The sequence below is a fragment of the Ambystoma mexicanum genome, chromosome 6p, assembly GCF_040938575.1.
Source record: "Ambystoma mexicanum isolate Mex_15411 chromosome 6p, UKY_AmexF1_1, whole genome shotgun sequence".
In the NCBI taxonomy this organism is placed as follows: domain Eukaryota; kingdom Metazoa; phylum Chordata; class Amphibia; order Caudata; family Ambystomatidae; genus Ambystoma; species Ambystoma mexicanum.
This window is the reverse complement of record NC_090935.1, coordinates 99,430,533-99,446,478: the sequence shown is the minus strand read 5'-3', so window position 1 is coordinate 99,446,478 and position 15,946 is coordinate 99,430,533. Positions and strand designations below refer to the sequence as shown.

The following is a 15,946-nucleotide window of genomic DNA, read 5'->3' as shown; positions in this document are numbered from 1 at the left end:
TTTTCTACTGCGCCACTCGGCGTGACTCGGCCTGCTGCCCTAGTTACTCTTCCCTGGCTTCCTTTTCACTCTCGTCTGCTTTTTAACTTTCTCTGCTTGGTCCTCAAATCACTTCACAATCCTCACCCAGGCGGGAGAGGACGGCAGGCTAAAGGGGGAATCACCAGGCGATTAGGGTTGAGATGAAAGCTGCCGTTTGGGGAAAAATGGCCGCGTCAACAGTGCCTCCAAGATGCTGGCAGTGCTTTGGTTCCAAGTCTTCCCCTTCAGATGCTGTCAGTAGTTGATGGGGTCAGAGGGTGGGGGTGGGGGGTTGGTTGGCGGGTTTAATGAAACCTCATATATGTATTCTAAGATCACTGCTTGATGGAAAAACAAAATTCTTTGGTTCACATCAGGTGGTAAAGGTCCATTTAGTGTGTTCATTTCTAGACACTAAAATGAAAATCTAAGAGTAGATTTAGAAAGTACACAGCAGCTCAGTGTCCTCGGCTCACAAGGGAAAATGATGAGATGTTGCTGGAGAGTGCCAGGGGTAGGCCAGGGTCTTTTCTGGTCATCTGTTGCGACGTGACTCTGATGTCTGCACATATGACTCTTAAGCTTTGCTTAGGATGCAGGTGTTTCTAAGGTTCCTAGTGCTCTGATTATGTGTGTGCTCATCTGTTTCCATAGCACTTTACGCCATGGCGCTTTACACACATTAATGCATTGATTCAATAAATTATATGATGCCATGATATTAAAACACTGGGGTGGAGGTCCTAAAGCAGTGTTTGTGAATGCAGCTCCTAGAAGCTGGTGTTCAGGCGCGCAGGTGCCAGGTCATTCAGGGCCAGTAGCTGGGTCCTACTGGAAGCATTTAATGAGGACTGTTCCCAGGAGGCAATGGCCAGCGTTCAGAGCCATGTTCCTGGGTAGTTCTCCAGAGCTCCCCGCTTCTCCTGGCATGGCTACTCTTTGGAAGAGTGAGGAGATCGCCAATAAATGTGAGACAGTCCCTTCGACCCCCTGCCCGCCATTCCTCCTCACTAGTACTGGAACCAGTTGGTAGAGTTGGTGGCGAATGGGGATTATTTGATTCAATGGTTCTAGCCGACGGTGGTTTCCCTTATTGTATAGCTGTAGCGATTACAATTATTTTTAAATAAATCATTACATTAAAAACATCAACCTATACAAAGATGCTTCATTTGATCATGCATGTATGGGCTTAGCAAGACATGTAGCGTTGAAGACCTCCTACTGGCATCCCAAAGCACTGGACTTGTAGCGTTGAAGACCTCCTACTGGCATCCCAAAGCACTGGACATGTAGCGTTGAAGACCTCCTACTGGCATCCCAAAGCACTGGACTTGTAGCGTTGAAGACCTCCTACTGACATCCCAAAGCACTGGACTTGTAGCGTTGAAGACCTCCTACTGGCATCCCAAAGCACTGGACATGTAGCGTTGAAGACCTCCTACTGACATCCCAAAGCACTGGACTTGTAGCGTTGAAGACCTCCTACTGACATCCCAAAGCACTGGACTTGTAGCGTTGAAGACCTCCTACTGGCATCCCAAAGCACTGGACATGTAGCGTTGAAGACCTCCTACTGGCATCCCAAAGCACTGGACATGTAGCGTTGAAGACCTCCTACTGACATCCCAAAGCACTGGACATGTAGCGTTGAAGACCTCCTACTGGCATCCCAAAGCACTGGACTTCTTTCCAATGTGCCTGAACCCTCCTCCCCACTCTCCACGCTGAGCCCAAGCAGAGTTCTGCAACTTTCCCTAATTCCCTACTCAATGCCATAAAGCAACAAGCATTGGCTAAGCCGACCGTTTTAGCTAGTTACCCGGGAACTGGCATCATATTTCCATTTTAAAGCTGTTGCCATTTTATGGTCAGGTAGTCCCACTGGCAAATGCCTTTCCCATGCCTGCACAAAAGCCCAAACTGTTGGCTTTTCCAGTGCTGTTTTTTAGCATGGATTCATCAGAGCAAGGGGCAGATATAAATCAAATGGCTGAATTGCACTTGCTTAAGACATTTTTTCTTAACAGTCGAAGAACATTTACAGCTGCAAATGGGCCATTACCTCGCAGCCAACTGCTTAGAAATAGCACTGTCTGGACAAAGTTTGATGTTACTGCTTGATAGGCCAAGGTCAACAAGTTTCTGAGGATGTGTTTGGGGAGGGGAGAGGCTGGTAGTGGGAGGAAATGAGTATTGGGATTAGCATGTCCATGGGTGGTGAATGGGTGGCTAAGTAACTAAACACCCACAAGCTGCGTGGTCCTGCTCACGTCATTTCCCTCAAAGCTGCACTCCAAGTCTATAGTTACCCAGATACCCTTGGGTTAGGTGCGCTATATAAAGAAATACATAAATAAAATGGGTCCGGTGTAGGCCACCTTAAAAATAAAAAATCTGCAGCAATAGAGCGATGGGAAAATAATGTTCACCCTCAAAATGGTACACAATTTGTATTCGAGAATGGCTATATAATGGGCATAGGAGTAAGAATTTAATCAATGTTTAGTTGGTCCAATTGCTTAAGACACAAACCTTTGCCCGTCAAGCTTTAATCCATTTTGCAGTTATAGGCGCCAAGGGACAGTTACTTGGCCAAAACTGTAAGAATAATAATCGCTCCTCCTTTGGGATCACCCACCATTCGATACTCTTCCATTCGCCAACTAGACATATGCCTCACGTACCAAGACTCCATTGGACGATTGCCGCCATTTGCTAGGATATCGTCCCTTCGATTCAATGGTTGAGATTTGAGGACGACCTGGAATTATTCGATTTTTACTCCAAATGTGGCTACACAGGAACTAGTCCTTTTACTCTCCTATTTATTGGAATATGACCAGTCTAATGATAAGAGGAAAACCAAAATCGTGATATTTAACAGCATGTAAAAGATTACATACAACTGGCTGTTGAACAATAGTCATGTTAATGTTGTCCCCAACTATGCCTGTCTGGTGGTCACTATTGATAACATCTCGAGAGGATAGCTCAGGGGCAACGTGCTCGCCTTGGAAGCAAGATTACATGGAGAAACACAGGTTAGATCCCCGGGTCCGTGCTTAGAAACCTCTGGGTATTAAGTGAGTTATAAATAACCTATCATATCATGTGATGTAATTGTTATTTGTATAGCGCCTTTAACAATTGGCATGGTCCCAACATGCTGTAGGTTGTACGCTCCAAGTGTGGGTAATTCATCAGAGAAGTTTAGAATGCGTGTGCGCCTTTTAGCCAATACGAAGGTAGGTAGGGGTGGCCCAGTCCCTGCTAATAAAACAAATTGGAAATTCCAAATTAAAAAGTGAGCTACTCCATTAAGCAGGATTTGGCGGCAATTAAGGCTTTTTTTCCATGTAAAATTGCAGATACAATTTAAAACTGCTCGGAGATATCAACAGGGTGAAAATACCTCCAATGATGGTTTAGGAATATAGTAATACGGAGGCTAACGGCTTGCGCGTTGTAGAGATTGCCTGTTGGGAGCTAGAATGTTTAGTGGTGGAATTCGGCATCATTCCCACAATGTTTGCTAATACAGCAAAGGGTGCATTTTCATAGTGAACTGATGCTGGCCAGTGTCAATACTCTGTTGTACTACTCACAGGAGAGCCATTTCACTGCTGCTTTTCGACCACGAAACACCCTCTTATCAAAGCTCGTCTCTGAATGTAAAGTGTGGAGCAAGTCCTCCAGGGTTTTGATACTTAGGACCTAGCTCCTAGAATCTGCCATAAAAAATGAATATTGAACAATAAGGTTTATTTACAGATGTTCCTTTCCCTTAGAATTCCCCTTGAGATCAGCCAGTAATATTAGAGCTCCTTTCTACGTTACTGCTCTGCTGGCCTCTGATTGGACAATATCAATGGAACTTTGTTGGGAGAAGCCGGGGTTAGGCTCTGATTGGTTCATGCTTTCCCGTTTTTTGTTGGGCTTATTTGTGCTCACTAATTTCTGGTTGGGCAAAGTTTCCTGTTTTTAGAGAGTAAAATTGCATGGTATGGACGCCGCTTATTTGTAGGGCTGGTTTTGAGTAGGTTTTGTCACTGCTCTGTTCACAAGAGAATGTAATGTTGCTGGTAAGCAGAATTCAGATTATCGTACTCTGGTGTAGTTAATCTGATGCAATTAGCCTGGAACACTATATGAGAGCCATGTTCTCCTGAACCCACGAATTACTTAATTAAAGTGGGGTATGAAATCACATTGGCATGATTTCTGGCACACTCCTGTTAGCTGCCATTGTTTCATCTGACACATAAAGCATCATGTATGAATTTCTTGCCAGCCACATCAGTTGTGATGAGCAATATATGCTTTTCTTTCCAGTGCTATATGACCACATTCAGCATTGTCTCAGAGCAGTGTGAACAAATTAATATCCATAACTAAAACTATTGTTTTTTTTGTGAATTCACATTTTTCTATATATGAGTACTTTTGCTAGGTACTTTGGCAGATCTTGAGGTCTTGGACTGGTTGATGAGCTCTCTTTATAATGAAATATAAAACTTTTTTGAGCCTATATCTTTGGAAAAAGCGCAGTAAGGTGTACATTTTTACACAGATTTATAAAGAATTGCAGAGGTTGGGTAGGAATTCCCTTCCAAACTCTCTTCAGAGATGATGGCTCACTAACTTCATATGCTCACAAAATGGATTAACTTGTTAGTCGCGCACATGGAAATAATGTGCTCAGGACATTGTACAACATCCACACATAGAGAAAAATAATCAGAGGGAACATTGGTCTAGACTGAGATCTTTGAAAAGTAAGGTAGTTTTCTTGTGGTAATGCATAAAGGGAAATCTGCAAGATTGTGTCGCTCCATTAGGCTGCAAAATAAACGGCTCTGCGCACAGGCAGTTGGGCACATTTTTCCAGTGTAAGTTACTTTGCCTGTCCTCGTTCCCTGAAGTATCCGCTGCACCTGATGACAACTCGTCCAGCTCCTGGACAGAGAAGACAGACCAACTGACCGCCCCCCCTCCGATCTGTCATTTGCTTATTCATCAGTGAAAGAGGACTTCATGCACCATCACTGGCTTCCCACAGCTGAAATTCAACACGACCTTCTCAGATTAGGGGGTGAAGCCCATTTAATCCAGCACCTTGATGGAAAATGTAAAGAAAAGGGTGTACAGACTGCGCAGCTGGCTGGACTCCTACTGCAAAAAAAAATCTAAATCCTGCCCAAGTAAACTCAAGCAAAGTATTCAAGGTCTCACTCAATTGTCACCATGAATAGCCCCCTCCCCTCCGTGTGGCAGCCACTCACATCCTAAACAAAACTAGACTTAAAAAAAAATATATATATACTGGCAGGTGATCGACGGCACCCAGAGGCCCGATCTCGCCTTTAGCAGGAATGTATTGCTAGAGGTGAAGCTTTATATTTATGGAATTTGTATCAACGATGTGTAGGCAACACTTCTGTGCTCCTGGTGGTTCTTGTCTATTAGTGCATGTTTCGAGCTCTGACCCACTCCCTTAACACATGCAGAGTCCATGCAATGCTAGACCATTATTTGGGCATATTTGTAGAGATTAGGGTACTCTGTTGGTTGCCCTACTTGTTCTTCCATGGGTCTTCTTTTAGATCCAGAGACAATGCATTGTGGGAATGTATTTAGTTGTGGCTTTTACGTGGTGCTTAAGCACCACCTCTGAGCTAGAACTATTGCATTAGAGTACAGCTAGAAGGGAGATGACATGTGAGACTGACCAAGAGCTTGTGGGAGATGTTTTTTTTTTATTTACCCACACTACCCTTGATCATGTTAATCCCAAAGGATATTCTTACGCTACTTGCCCTTCCCCGCCAAAAGCACATCCTCCTGGGATTTTTTTCAGCTACCTCTATCAAGCAGTACCATCAAATTTAGGATTGCAGGTGTTATTTCTAAGAACTCTGCTAAGAGTTAATGGCCTAATTGCAGCTTTAAATGCGCTACTGTGTATTATCAAGTGTACCTTCTGCCGCTTGATGATTAACTGTTCCTTGCACTGAGATCCTGTCAAAAACGAGCATTGACAAAGCCAACAGTTTCGGTTTGTGTATAGGCATTTACCATGCACTTCTATAGTATGTGCAGGTACTTGCATCCTTTGCCACTGGTTGACATCTTTTGTGCAGGCCGTACCATTATAGCAGTGAAAAAAAAAAACGCCTATACCCGCCTACACAAAAGGTCCAACTTTTGGCAGGTCTGTGTGTAATGCACACCCACTGCGTGTCTCCCATAGTTTACTGTTGAATGAGTGACACACATCTTCCGATGGCTTACTTCCTCCTTCTCCCCCAGGGCCAATTTGGAGTTCAGGAGGAAGAGCTTCTGAAATGTCTTGTCTGCACCATATCGGTGACCCGGGGGGAGTCGATCCAGAGATTCCACACCCAGCAGCAGGCCGAAGGTAAGAAGAGCTAGAGTGGCGCACACCCCTCTAGCACCTGTACATCCACGCTAACATGCATCCTGGTGATTCCACACCCAGCAGCCGGCCAATGGTAAGAACAGCTAGAGTGGCACACACTCCGATAGCACCAGTACATCCACGCTAACATGCATCCTGGTGATTCCACACCCAGCAGCCGGCCAATGGTAAGAACAGCTAGAGTGGCACACACTCCTCTAGCACCAGTACATCCACGCTAACATGCATCCTGATGATTCCACACCCAGCATCAGGCCGAAGGTTAGAACAGCTAGAGTGGCGCACACTCCTCTAGCACCTGTACATCCACGCTAACATGCATCCTGATGATTCCACACCCAGCAGCAGGCCGAAGGTTAGAACAGCTAGAGTGGCACACACTCCTCTAGCAGCTGTACATCCACGCTAACATGCATCCTGATGATTCCACACCCAGCAGCAGGCCGAAGGTAAGAACAGCTAGTGTAGCGCACACTCATCTAGCACCTGTACATCCACGCTAACATGCATCCTGATGATTCCACACCCAGCAGCAGGCCGAAGGTTAGAACAGCTAGAGTGGCACACACTCCTCTAGCAGCTGTACATCCACGCTAACATGCATCCTGATGATTCCACACCCAGCAGCAGGCCGAAGGTTAGAACAGCTAGAGTGGCACACACTCCTCTAGCAGCTGTACATCCACGCTAACATGCATCCTGATGATTCCACACCCAGCATCAGGCCGAAGGTTAGAACAGCTACAGTGGCGCACACTCCTCTAGCACCTGTACATCCACGCTAACATGCATCCTGATGATTCCACAGCCAGCAGCAGGCCGAAGGTTAGAACAGCTAGAGTGGCGCACACTCCTCTAGCACCTGTACATCCACGCTAACATGCATCCTGATGATTCCACACCCAGCATCAGGCCGAAGGTTAGAACAGCTACAGTGGCGCACACTCCTCTAGCACCTGTACATCCACGCTAACATGCATCCTGATGATTCCACAGCCAGCAGCAGGCCGAAGGTTAGAACAGCTAGAGTGGCGCACACTCCTCTAGCAGCTGTACATCCACGCTAACATGCATCCTGATGATTCCACACCCATCAGCAGGCCGAAGGTAAGAGAAGCTAAAGTGGTGCGCACTCCTCTAGTAAGAACAGCTAGAGTGGCGCATCCACGCTAACATGCATCCTGATTCCAAAGGCTGATATTCAATAAAAAACGATTTCACCTACTGTCTACCAGCTCGCTATCACTCGATGCCTCGGAGGAGGACCAAGTGTTTGGAACATCTGGGTCTCTGACCCTGTGATTGTCAACTCGTTGCTTCTGTGCTTCTTAAATGGTTGGAGATCAGCCTTTTCTTGTTTATAGTGCTGCCACCACTAGAGTGCAATGCTGTTCTTTTACTTTGATGGCCTCTCTCTAGGTTGGTCTTCTCTTCATGGCCTACACATTCCTGGACCGAAGTAGATTATTAGATTGTTTTAATTTGCATCTTGTTCAGAGATCCGGTCATAACTGGGCGATTATGACATTTCCTGATCAGTGCAAAAAGACCACTCCATAGCAGGTGTGACCGCCCTCTCACACCTGCATATTGCAGCCCTTTTGCCATGTTTCTTCTCATCTCTAGAAGGATGTGAGATAGATGGGCCTTTCTTCTGCAGTTGCCTGGCATCTGTTCTGTCTAATGAATCCCTAAATATGATCACAGAATTGTTATGAAATGGAAACCGCCAAACTATTCACCATTCATATTGCATATTGAAGACCAGTACACCAAGTGGCCCTGTGCAAGCGGAACAAGTACCATTGGTAGTTCTGAAGGATCTGTTGTATGTGTACGTGGTCACTTGGAATTGCTAGTGGTTAAGTGAAGGTCTCCAGTGCCCTTGATACCACACTTCTGCCTTTGGTGGTCGCACTACCTGTGTGTCTGCTGGAAAAGAGGGCAGTTTTCGTGGGGTATAAGAAAGCAGATGCAGATCCTGAGGTCTTTGAGTGCAAGCTAGAGGCATCCGAGTCATGAGTGTCCTTCTGGTCCTAGGTGGGCACTGGTGGAGGCACTTGGGTATGTGTTTAATCCAGCGGGGTGAGCCCAAGATCAGTCAGTTGAGGTGAGTGCTGCCGGGACCTAGTTTGTGGCTGATGCGGGGGGGGGGGGGGGGGTGATAGGACTTGAAAGGTGAGCATTGTCATTGCTCTATTAGCGTGGTGTGCGTGTAGGCCTCTCACTGATGGTTGATCGTGTGAGTAATGAAAGGCCAAAAGAGATGAAAACCTTTGGGGTCAGTTGTTTGGGGAGAGGGGAGAATTGAGAATGGTTGTGCGAAAAGTAGTCATTTGGTTCTAGATTTCTGGCCTGGTGTCATTGGAGTAAATGTTGGTCTTTTGGTTTCGACCAGTCCCTGGTCTAGTTTTATATAAGGGAAGCGGGGTGATTGCCCCTGCCCAAGACATCCAATATTCTGGGTTTTTGTCGTTGTTGCAATGCAGGCCAGTGGTGTGGTCATGGAGTATCATTCCAATTTCATTAAAGGTCGCAGGGAGACCGGCCAGAATGAACCCTTTTGTGCAGCACCCGGTGTCAGTTGAATATCCACGTTTACTGGGATTTCTTTCCTGAAGGCCAGTTGTTTCTCCTCTGTGAGCAGAGTTCTGGGCAACCAATTCCAGTGGGGGGAGGAGGACAATCCCTCTGCGGCATTTCATGTTGAAGTGTGGGACCATTACTATGGCGGCGTTACTGGATCACAGCCTTCTCGGTGGCTGAGGTGGATGAGTTGTCTCGATGTCAATGTTTGTGTTTGCTTTAGTTGGATGTTAACAAAGTCTCTGTCGCATCGCGGTCTGCTCGGGCTTCACTCCCCAAGTAAAGTGATGCACTGGGAGTGCTGGGGACTAGAGACCCTCATACTGCCCCTTTGCCCCAAGCTCTCCGCTGAGGCCCTTTCTGCATGTGTCTGTCTCCCTCTGCCTGTACCCCAACTCCCCACATTCCACATGTCCCAAGCACACCCCACTGCCCATGTGCTTGCGTCTATTCACATTGTCCATGGGCCCCAGTCTTTTCATGCACCTTGATCACCTCACACCGTCTAGGTGGACATTTGTCCCAAGTGGCTCACTGCCTGTGTCTTAAGCTCTCCACACATCTCGCACCGTCTTTCCAGAGGCCCCAAGCTCCACACATTGCCAGATCTGTGTTTCAAGCTCCTTACTGTCCATGCTCCACCAACCACGGTCCATGTCTTTTCATGTACCCCACAAACCTTACACAGCCAAGATGTGGGCTCCAAATTCCTTCCTGTGACTTCTGCTTTCTGGCCATGTGACCCACTGAGGCATTCACCCAAACTCCCCTTCACTTGAGAGATGCTCCTCTTTCATAGGTGGACATGAGAGCAAAGGGTAACCACGCGGTGGTCGCCCAGCAAACTGCTGCGGACACCAGTAAGGACCCGTAAATCAAGCATACTGTGGCACAGTAGCTGATGGCAGAGCCATCATTTATTGTTCACCAGGTATTGATTTACAACGTTTTGCAGGATTGTGTTGGCTTCTGTATGAAATGCAATGTGATCGCTCTTGTTGTGATGGAGTGGAGGTCAAAGGTCATGTGAGGTCACTTGAGATGGAAGTTAAAAGCTGGCTAATGCCATTTGTGTACTACTGACTTCGATGAAATGATGCACCAGAAGTTAGGCGGCATCCCTGAAAAGGTTGCCCGACTTTAACATGGCCGGGCAGTGTGGCTCACAGGCCCATGTGCAAGCCGCAAGCACAGGTGTGCCTAATCATGTTGACAAGGCCAAGGGAAGGGTAGGGCTCTAAAATGAGGAGTGTGGCGTTATATTGAGACCCCCCATAACCTGGGGAGTTCCTTCCCACCCCCAACCTAGGAGCCCTGCAATACTCACTTACATTTTGTAGCGTTGAACATAGTCAAATAAATCATTTTCCTGCCCGCTTAAAAGGCTAGCAGTCTGGTTTATAGATTGGTACAAATGCAGATGGCAATTAGGATTTCACCCACACTTATGCTTTAAAATAAACACAGGGTGGTTTAGCAGTTCTCAGCCCCCCTGCACTCCTACTTTGGCCTCTGTTGTGGAAGTAAAAGTGGGATGATTTAAGAATTTTGCCCCCCCCCCCTCCTCCACTCAAAGATCTGTGTTAGGGGAAGTTGGACAGTAAAAACTGGATTGAATTAAGGATTTGGGATTTTCAGCCCCCCTCCACTTAAAGGTCTGTGCTCTGGGAAATTGGACAGAAAGATTGCCCAATTAAATTACTGACTAGAATTTTAGGTGCACACTGGGAATGAGCATTGTTAATTTTGAATTTTACAAATCACCCTGTGGTGTTCTGCCAAGGGGAATTCATTAAATTAATATTACTAGTTAAATAGGCTAAGGATCTATACAGTTTTGCTCCCCCCCCCTGTCCACTATAAAGGGGAAGGTTTCAAGGCAAGCAGACTCCTCCACTCTTTTGTTTACAAATGGCACAATTCTACTTGCATTTAAAACCAAAGTCAGGAAAGCCATGGCATTTCAGGACCCTCTTGGAGGGCACTCAGGGGTCTGGTCACTCCACTCTCAAGGATGGTCCCTAGCTCTTCACTATAGGACCCGGTCAGCATTTAGACATTCCCACCAATAGACCACTGCACCCAGGTGCAATTTCAGCAAAATCTCCTTTTGTTTCCTTGCGGCTGTCGGATGCTAAATTTCAACAGCGTTGTCCCTTCGCATCCACTATATATTTATTTTATTTCTTGTTATGCGCCACATGCCCGTAGGCCTCAGGGTGCACAAAGAACAAGGACAAGACAAACAAAGCCAGAGTCTGGAATGCAAAGGGGCCTAGATGAATCCTGATACACTAATCGGGTTTCTGGTTAAACAAATACATGTTCACTGCCCCTTTGAAGGCTGACGGAGAGTTGGCGGCTCTCATTGTTAGTGGGAGCTTGTTCCATTCTCTGGGGACCTTAACTGGGAAGCTACTACCTCTGAACTTAGCCAGCCTAAACCAAGCTGTTTATAGTTATCCCTAGAATGGAGATGTCGAGATGGATGATAGACAGTCGGTTGCTTTGCCAGATCCAGAGTAGCAATGGAGGTCCAACACTCGATTAGTGCTAAGATCTTTTGGAAGATCCTGTGCTAGACAGGTAGCCAATGCAGTGCCTTTCTGGAATCAGTAATGTGATCCTGTCCATGTAATCCGAAAACTGCACATACTGCACTGTTCTGGGCTGTCTGCAGGGACTGAAGAGTAGCATGTGTTGCCCCTGACTGGAGGCTATTGCGATAGTCCAGCCTCGAGTTCACCAGAACCGAGGCAAGAATGGATCTGTTCTTGAGCAAAATGTAAGGCCTGATTTGGTTAAGGAGCCTAACTACATAGCCACAGGTTGAGCGAGTATGAGATACATGGGCCTTCATACTCCATTACGCATCGAGGTGAACCCCCAACATTTTGACGCAGTACAAAACCAGAATTTGGCTATTTTAAATGTTAAAGCTTTTAGAAGAAGCGTCAAGTTTAAGTCACTTTCCGGTAGCCACAATAAGACGCTCTGTCTTGTTATCCATGAGAGCCAAAGAATTAGAAATCCTCCTGGACTGTATTGCTGCGTAACACCATTAAGGACTTCGGAGTCTTGGATATAGTTGGCAGACAGCTCAAAGACCACCTGGGTGTCCACCGCATAGTTGGTATACTGGACCCCCAGATGGTCCAATAAGTCCAGCAATGGTCATATGTAAATATTAAAAAGTGAGGGTGAAATACAAGATCCCTGTAGGACTCGGCGCTAATGTAGTCAGAGGACGATTGAGCGTCTTCCACTGGTACTCTTGATACCTGAGGGCCAAGAAAGGATGCTATCCAACCGAAGTCTTGTTGGAGCAGCCTACCAGGCCCTTCATCATGTCAACTATGGAATGGTCAACCAGGTCAAATGCTGCAGAGAGATCCAGGAGCATCCGCAGTGCCGGATGTCTTTTTTCTACTATGCTGGCCAATATAGTTTGAAGGTCCTGAAGAGCTGTTTCTGTCCTGTGCCATGCTATAAATCCAGATTGATAAGTGCTTAAGATGTTGTTTTCCTCCAAAAAATCCTGGAATTTGAGGTAGGACACTTTTTCCAAGATCTTGAGCAGGAACGGGATATTGGTTATTGGACAGTAGTTCTTGGCTAGAGATGGATCACAAGCACTATTTTTCAGAAGAGGAGTTACTCATACTTCCTTAAGAGAAGATAGAATCACACCCTCACTGAAAGACCGGTTAACCATCCTAGCGATCCATGGAGTCAAAAAACAAAGATTCCTTGAATATTTACTGGACAGATGAGGCCACTGCAAGCGGTAGGTTTTATATTAACTATCTATAAAAAACACTGCTTCGTAGCATTGTTTAAAATTAAGCTTGGGTGTTAAAGAACTGATGGAGCTTGCTTCTGGTACAGATCCATCTTGCATTGAGATACTAGAACACAGTAATTTTGTCTGGATGGTTCTTTGATGGCCAAGAATGTAATTGGAAAATTCCCCCTGAATCATATACTAGTGATGACACCTTTGAGTTCAATTTTGGGCAGCTCCCTGCAAGAGTTCTCACAACCAGGATTGGACAGTTATCCTTATCCTTCTCTCGCCTCCCAAGTCCATCCTCTCTCATGGATTGGTTTAGGAGTCTTGAGCAGACATATGGCAACTTCCATTTGAACTCCCCTTTTGTTACCGTGTCAACTTTTTTTGCAGAAATTAGTTATGTGGCAAAACTTCAGAAATTACTAATAACTGCCATAATGTATATATTTTCTGATCAGCTAATTGGGCAGAATTTTATAAAATAGCTGTGTCTGCACCATATTGCATGGGCGTTTGGCAATTTTCTGCTGTTTTTACATAAGGCAGAACAGTAAGGAACATGTCATTTACTACCCACATTCCTAATTTTACCCTCCACCAGTTCACCAACTCTCACATTCGGAATATATTCAGAGCAGCAAGGAACACATTTAGCTGGTCATTACAATTCCCTAAGTCACAGGTGGATGCATTTTATTTCAACAAAATCGTCTGGAAATTATAAAATGACACAAACATGAAGACAGTACTACTTATGGTTGCCTAGAATAATGCCTAAATGATACTAGTCCTTTGAAATTAATTGCACATTTTCCTGTTATGCAAATTGTAGGTCTCTGTTCTCCAGGCCATTTGCCATTATGGGCAAGCCTGTGACCACATTTGATTTTTAATTAGTCTTTGTTGTTTGAAGTGCAGGCTACAGATCGTAAACTCCTGGGAGGTCTTGGCAACACAGAGATCCTCTTCCCCACATTCCTGTCATGCACTGGCTAGAACATTTGGCCTTCACAGAACTGTCAACACCCTTCTGAAAGGCAACATTTTATTACAGTTGTAAATAGTGGTGATGCACGAACCAGACTTGCAGTGGGGGAAGCCATTTGTGAATTCTGTCCAGAGACCCACCATTTGTCCTTGGCGGGAAGGAACTCACATATTGCATTTTCTAACATCAGCCTTGATACATTGGCATATGATGTGTTTTACTGATCATGGTTCACTTTGCTTTTGTGCTGAAAGTACAGGGCTGTTTCTTTCAGTCATTAATAAAATACACTTTTCATTATCTGCGGTTTGTCTGCTGAAACGTGGATCTGAATTGTCAAAGTGTGGTAAAATGCTGCATTTATTGCTCAGCCAGCGATGTGATGTGCTATTCCAATCTGCATTTGGATTACATTTTTGTTTTAGCTATCTCTGGATTTCTCCTGCAGAAAGATGCCCCCATAGTCTGCCTCAGGCCTACAGGAACTTTTCATGGCAACAAAGTGGGCTTTTCTTTTCAAATGTTTGCCAGTATTTTTCATGTGAAGCATAATATACATTACCATTTGTCAACACACACCATGTCTTTTCCCTGACATATTTATGTTAGCAGTGGAACATTTTTCTCGTGTCTTGCTTTGTACTTCCAACACACATGCAAAGCCGTTTTGGTGTCAACATGTGAAATTCCTGTTTTTCATATGAAAGGGACCTTTGAATTTATTCTGCCACTTGTGACTTAAAATGCTGCTTTTCCTTTGGTAATCACAGGTAGGCCTTTGTTCACATGGCCCTTACTTGTGTTACTTACAGAACCCTACAGTCTGCCTTAGAAGGCCCATTTGCAGTGTGAAGGTTTTGTTATATGATATGATAGGTTATTTATAATGCGCTTAATACCCAGGTTTCCCCTTTTCGCCCAAGTCTGGCATGTCCTTATGTTGAAAGATGTTCAACTCATTGCCAGAGTGTCTGTATCCAAAGGGGGTCAGGTCCACGTGTACTGCTGCCCCCCAAAGGTAAAGGCAAGCTTGTACTGGTTTTCCCTACTCACAGGTCCTGTCCAATAGCTCTTGATCAGGTTGTCAGTATACACCTTTGACCCTTGGATCTGTGCCAGCCCGTGATCGATTTAGGGAAGTGGCCATCTTGATATGTGGACCCATTTATTCAGCTCCGTAAGGTATGAACATAGTCTCCATTGGCCGTTTGGTTTGATTATCCCCAGTACCGGATTGTTGAAGGTACTGTGGATTGGACAAATTATCCCACAGGTTTTTTTTAGTTTTTAATAATCTTGGAGTGATTCCATGGATGCGAGTGGTAACCGGTTTTGTTTCACAAATACTGGAGCCACCTCGGGCTCCGTGGGAATGGTGGTTGAATGAATGGATGTGCGTCCACAGTCGTATGAGTCCACTGAAAAGATGTCTTGGAATTCCAGGAAGACCTGTTTCAGCTTTTGTCTTTGCTCTTCGGTCTCACAGGCATCAGCAAGATTGATCCTTTCCTCGACTATCTGCTTGAAACAAAGAAAGACCTCGGGCTTGGCAATTTCAGCGGTATCCTCCAGTTGGGTGGAGAGATCCCTTTTGATGGTGTTGACCTGGACAGACGATTCCAGGGATTAGAGGCAGTGGTCCTTGATTCTGAATACTACATCCTCCCTTCTGATGCCACAGCTCACCTCTTCCACCCGGTAGGGGCAGGAAGAGTACACCATGAAATCCCCCCTTGCCTAGGAAAACTCTTACATGGAGGAATACTGTCACCGGTTTTGAGACAATCGTTTGGGATTGGTCCAGTGATTTCATTACCTAAATCAATAGAATAATTTTGGGCATCAAATGAAATTCCAAGAAAGGTTTCTGCGCCCAAAGTGATACTGCGAGGGTCACTGTTATCCACCATTATTCGAATGGTGTCGTGTTCTAGATCTACTAGAGGTGTCATATTTAAATACAAACCTTGTTGTTGGAGATGGTAATTTAAATGTATATAGGCGTCCCGATGTTTGAGGTTCTGTGATCGCTTATTTGAGGGGAAGAGTAAATTGTCAAACCTGTCCTGGGATGGTAACCTCTTCTTGCACCTGAGCTACAACCGCATGAGTCAGC

General features: G+C 45.4%; 1 protein-coding gene across 2 annotated transcripts in view; it reads left to right on the top strand.

Annotated features, from left to right (window-relative positions):
- Positions 1-15,946, top strand: part of LOC138511235 (myosin-IIIb-like) — a 686,303-nt gene that overhangs the window by 452,102 nt on the left and 218,255 nt on the right. For both annotated transcript variants that reach the window (XM_069626778.1, XM_069626777.1), the window contains exon 9: positions 6,334-6,442. In XM_069626778.1, coding sequence (XP_069482879.1) covers positions 6,334-6,442 — 109 coding nt within the window. The remainder of the gene's footprint in view (positions 1-6,333; positions 6,443-15,946) is intronic.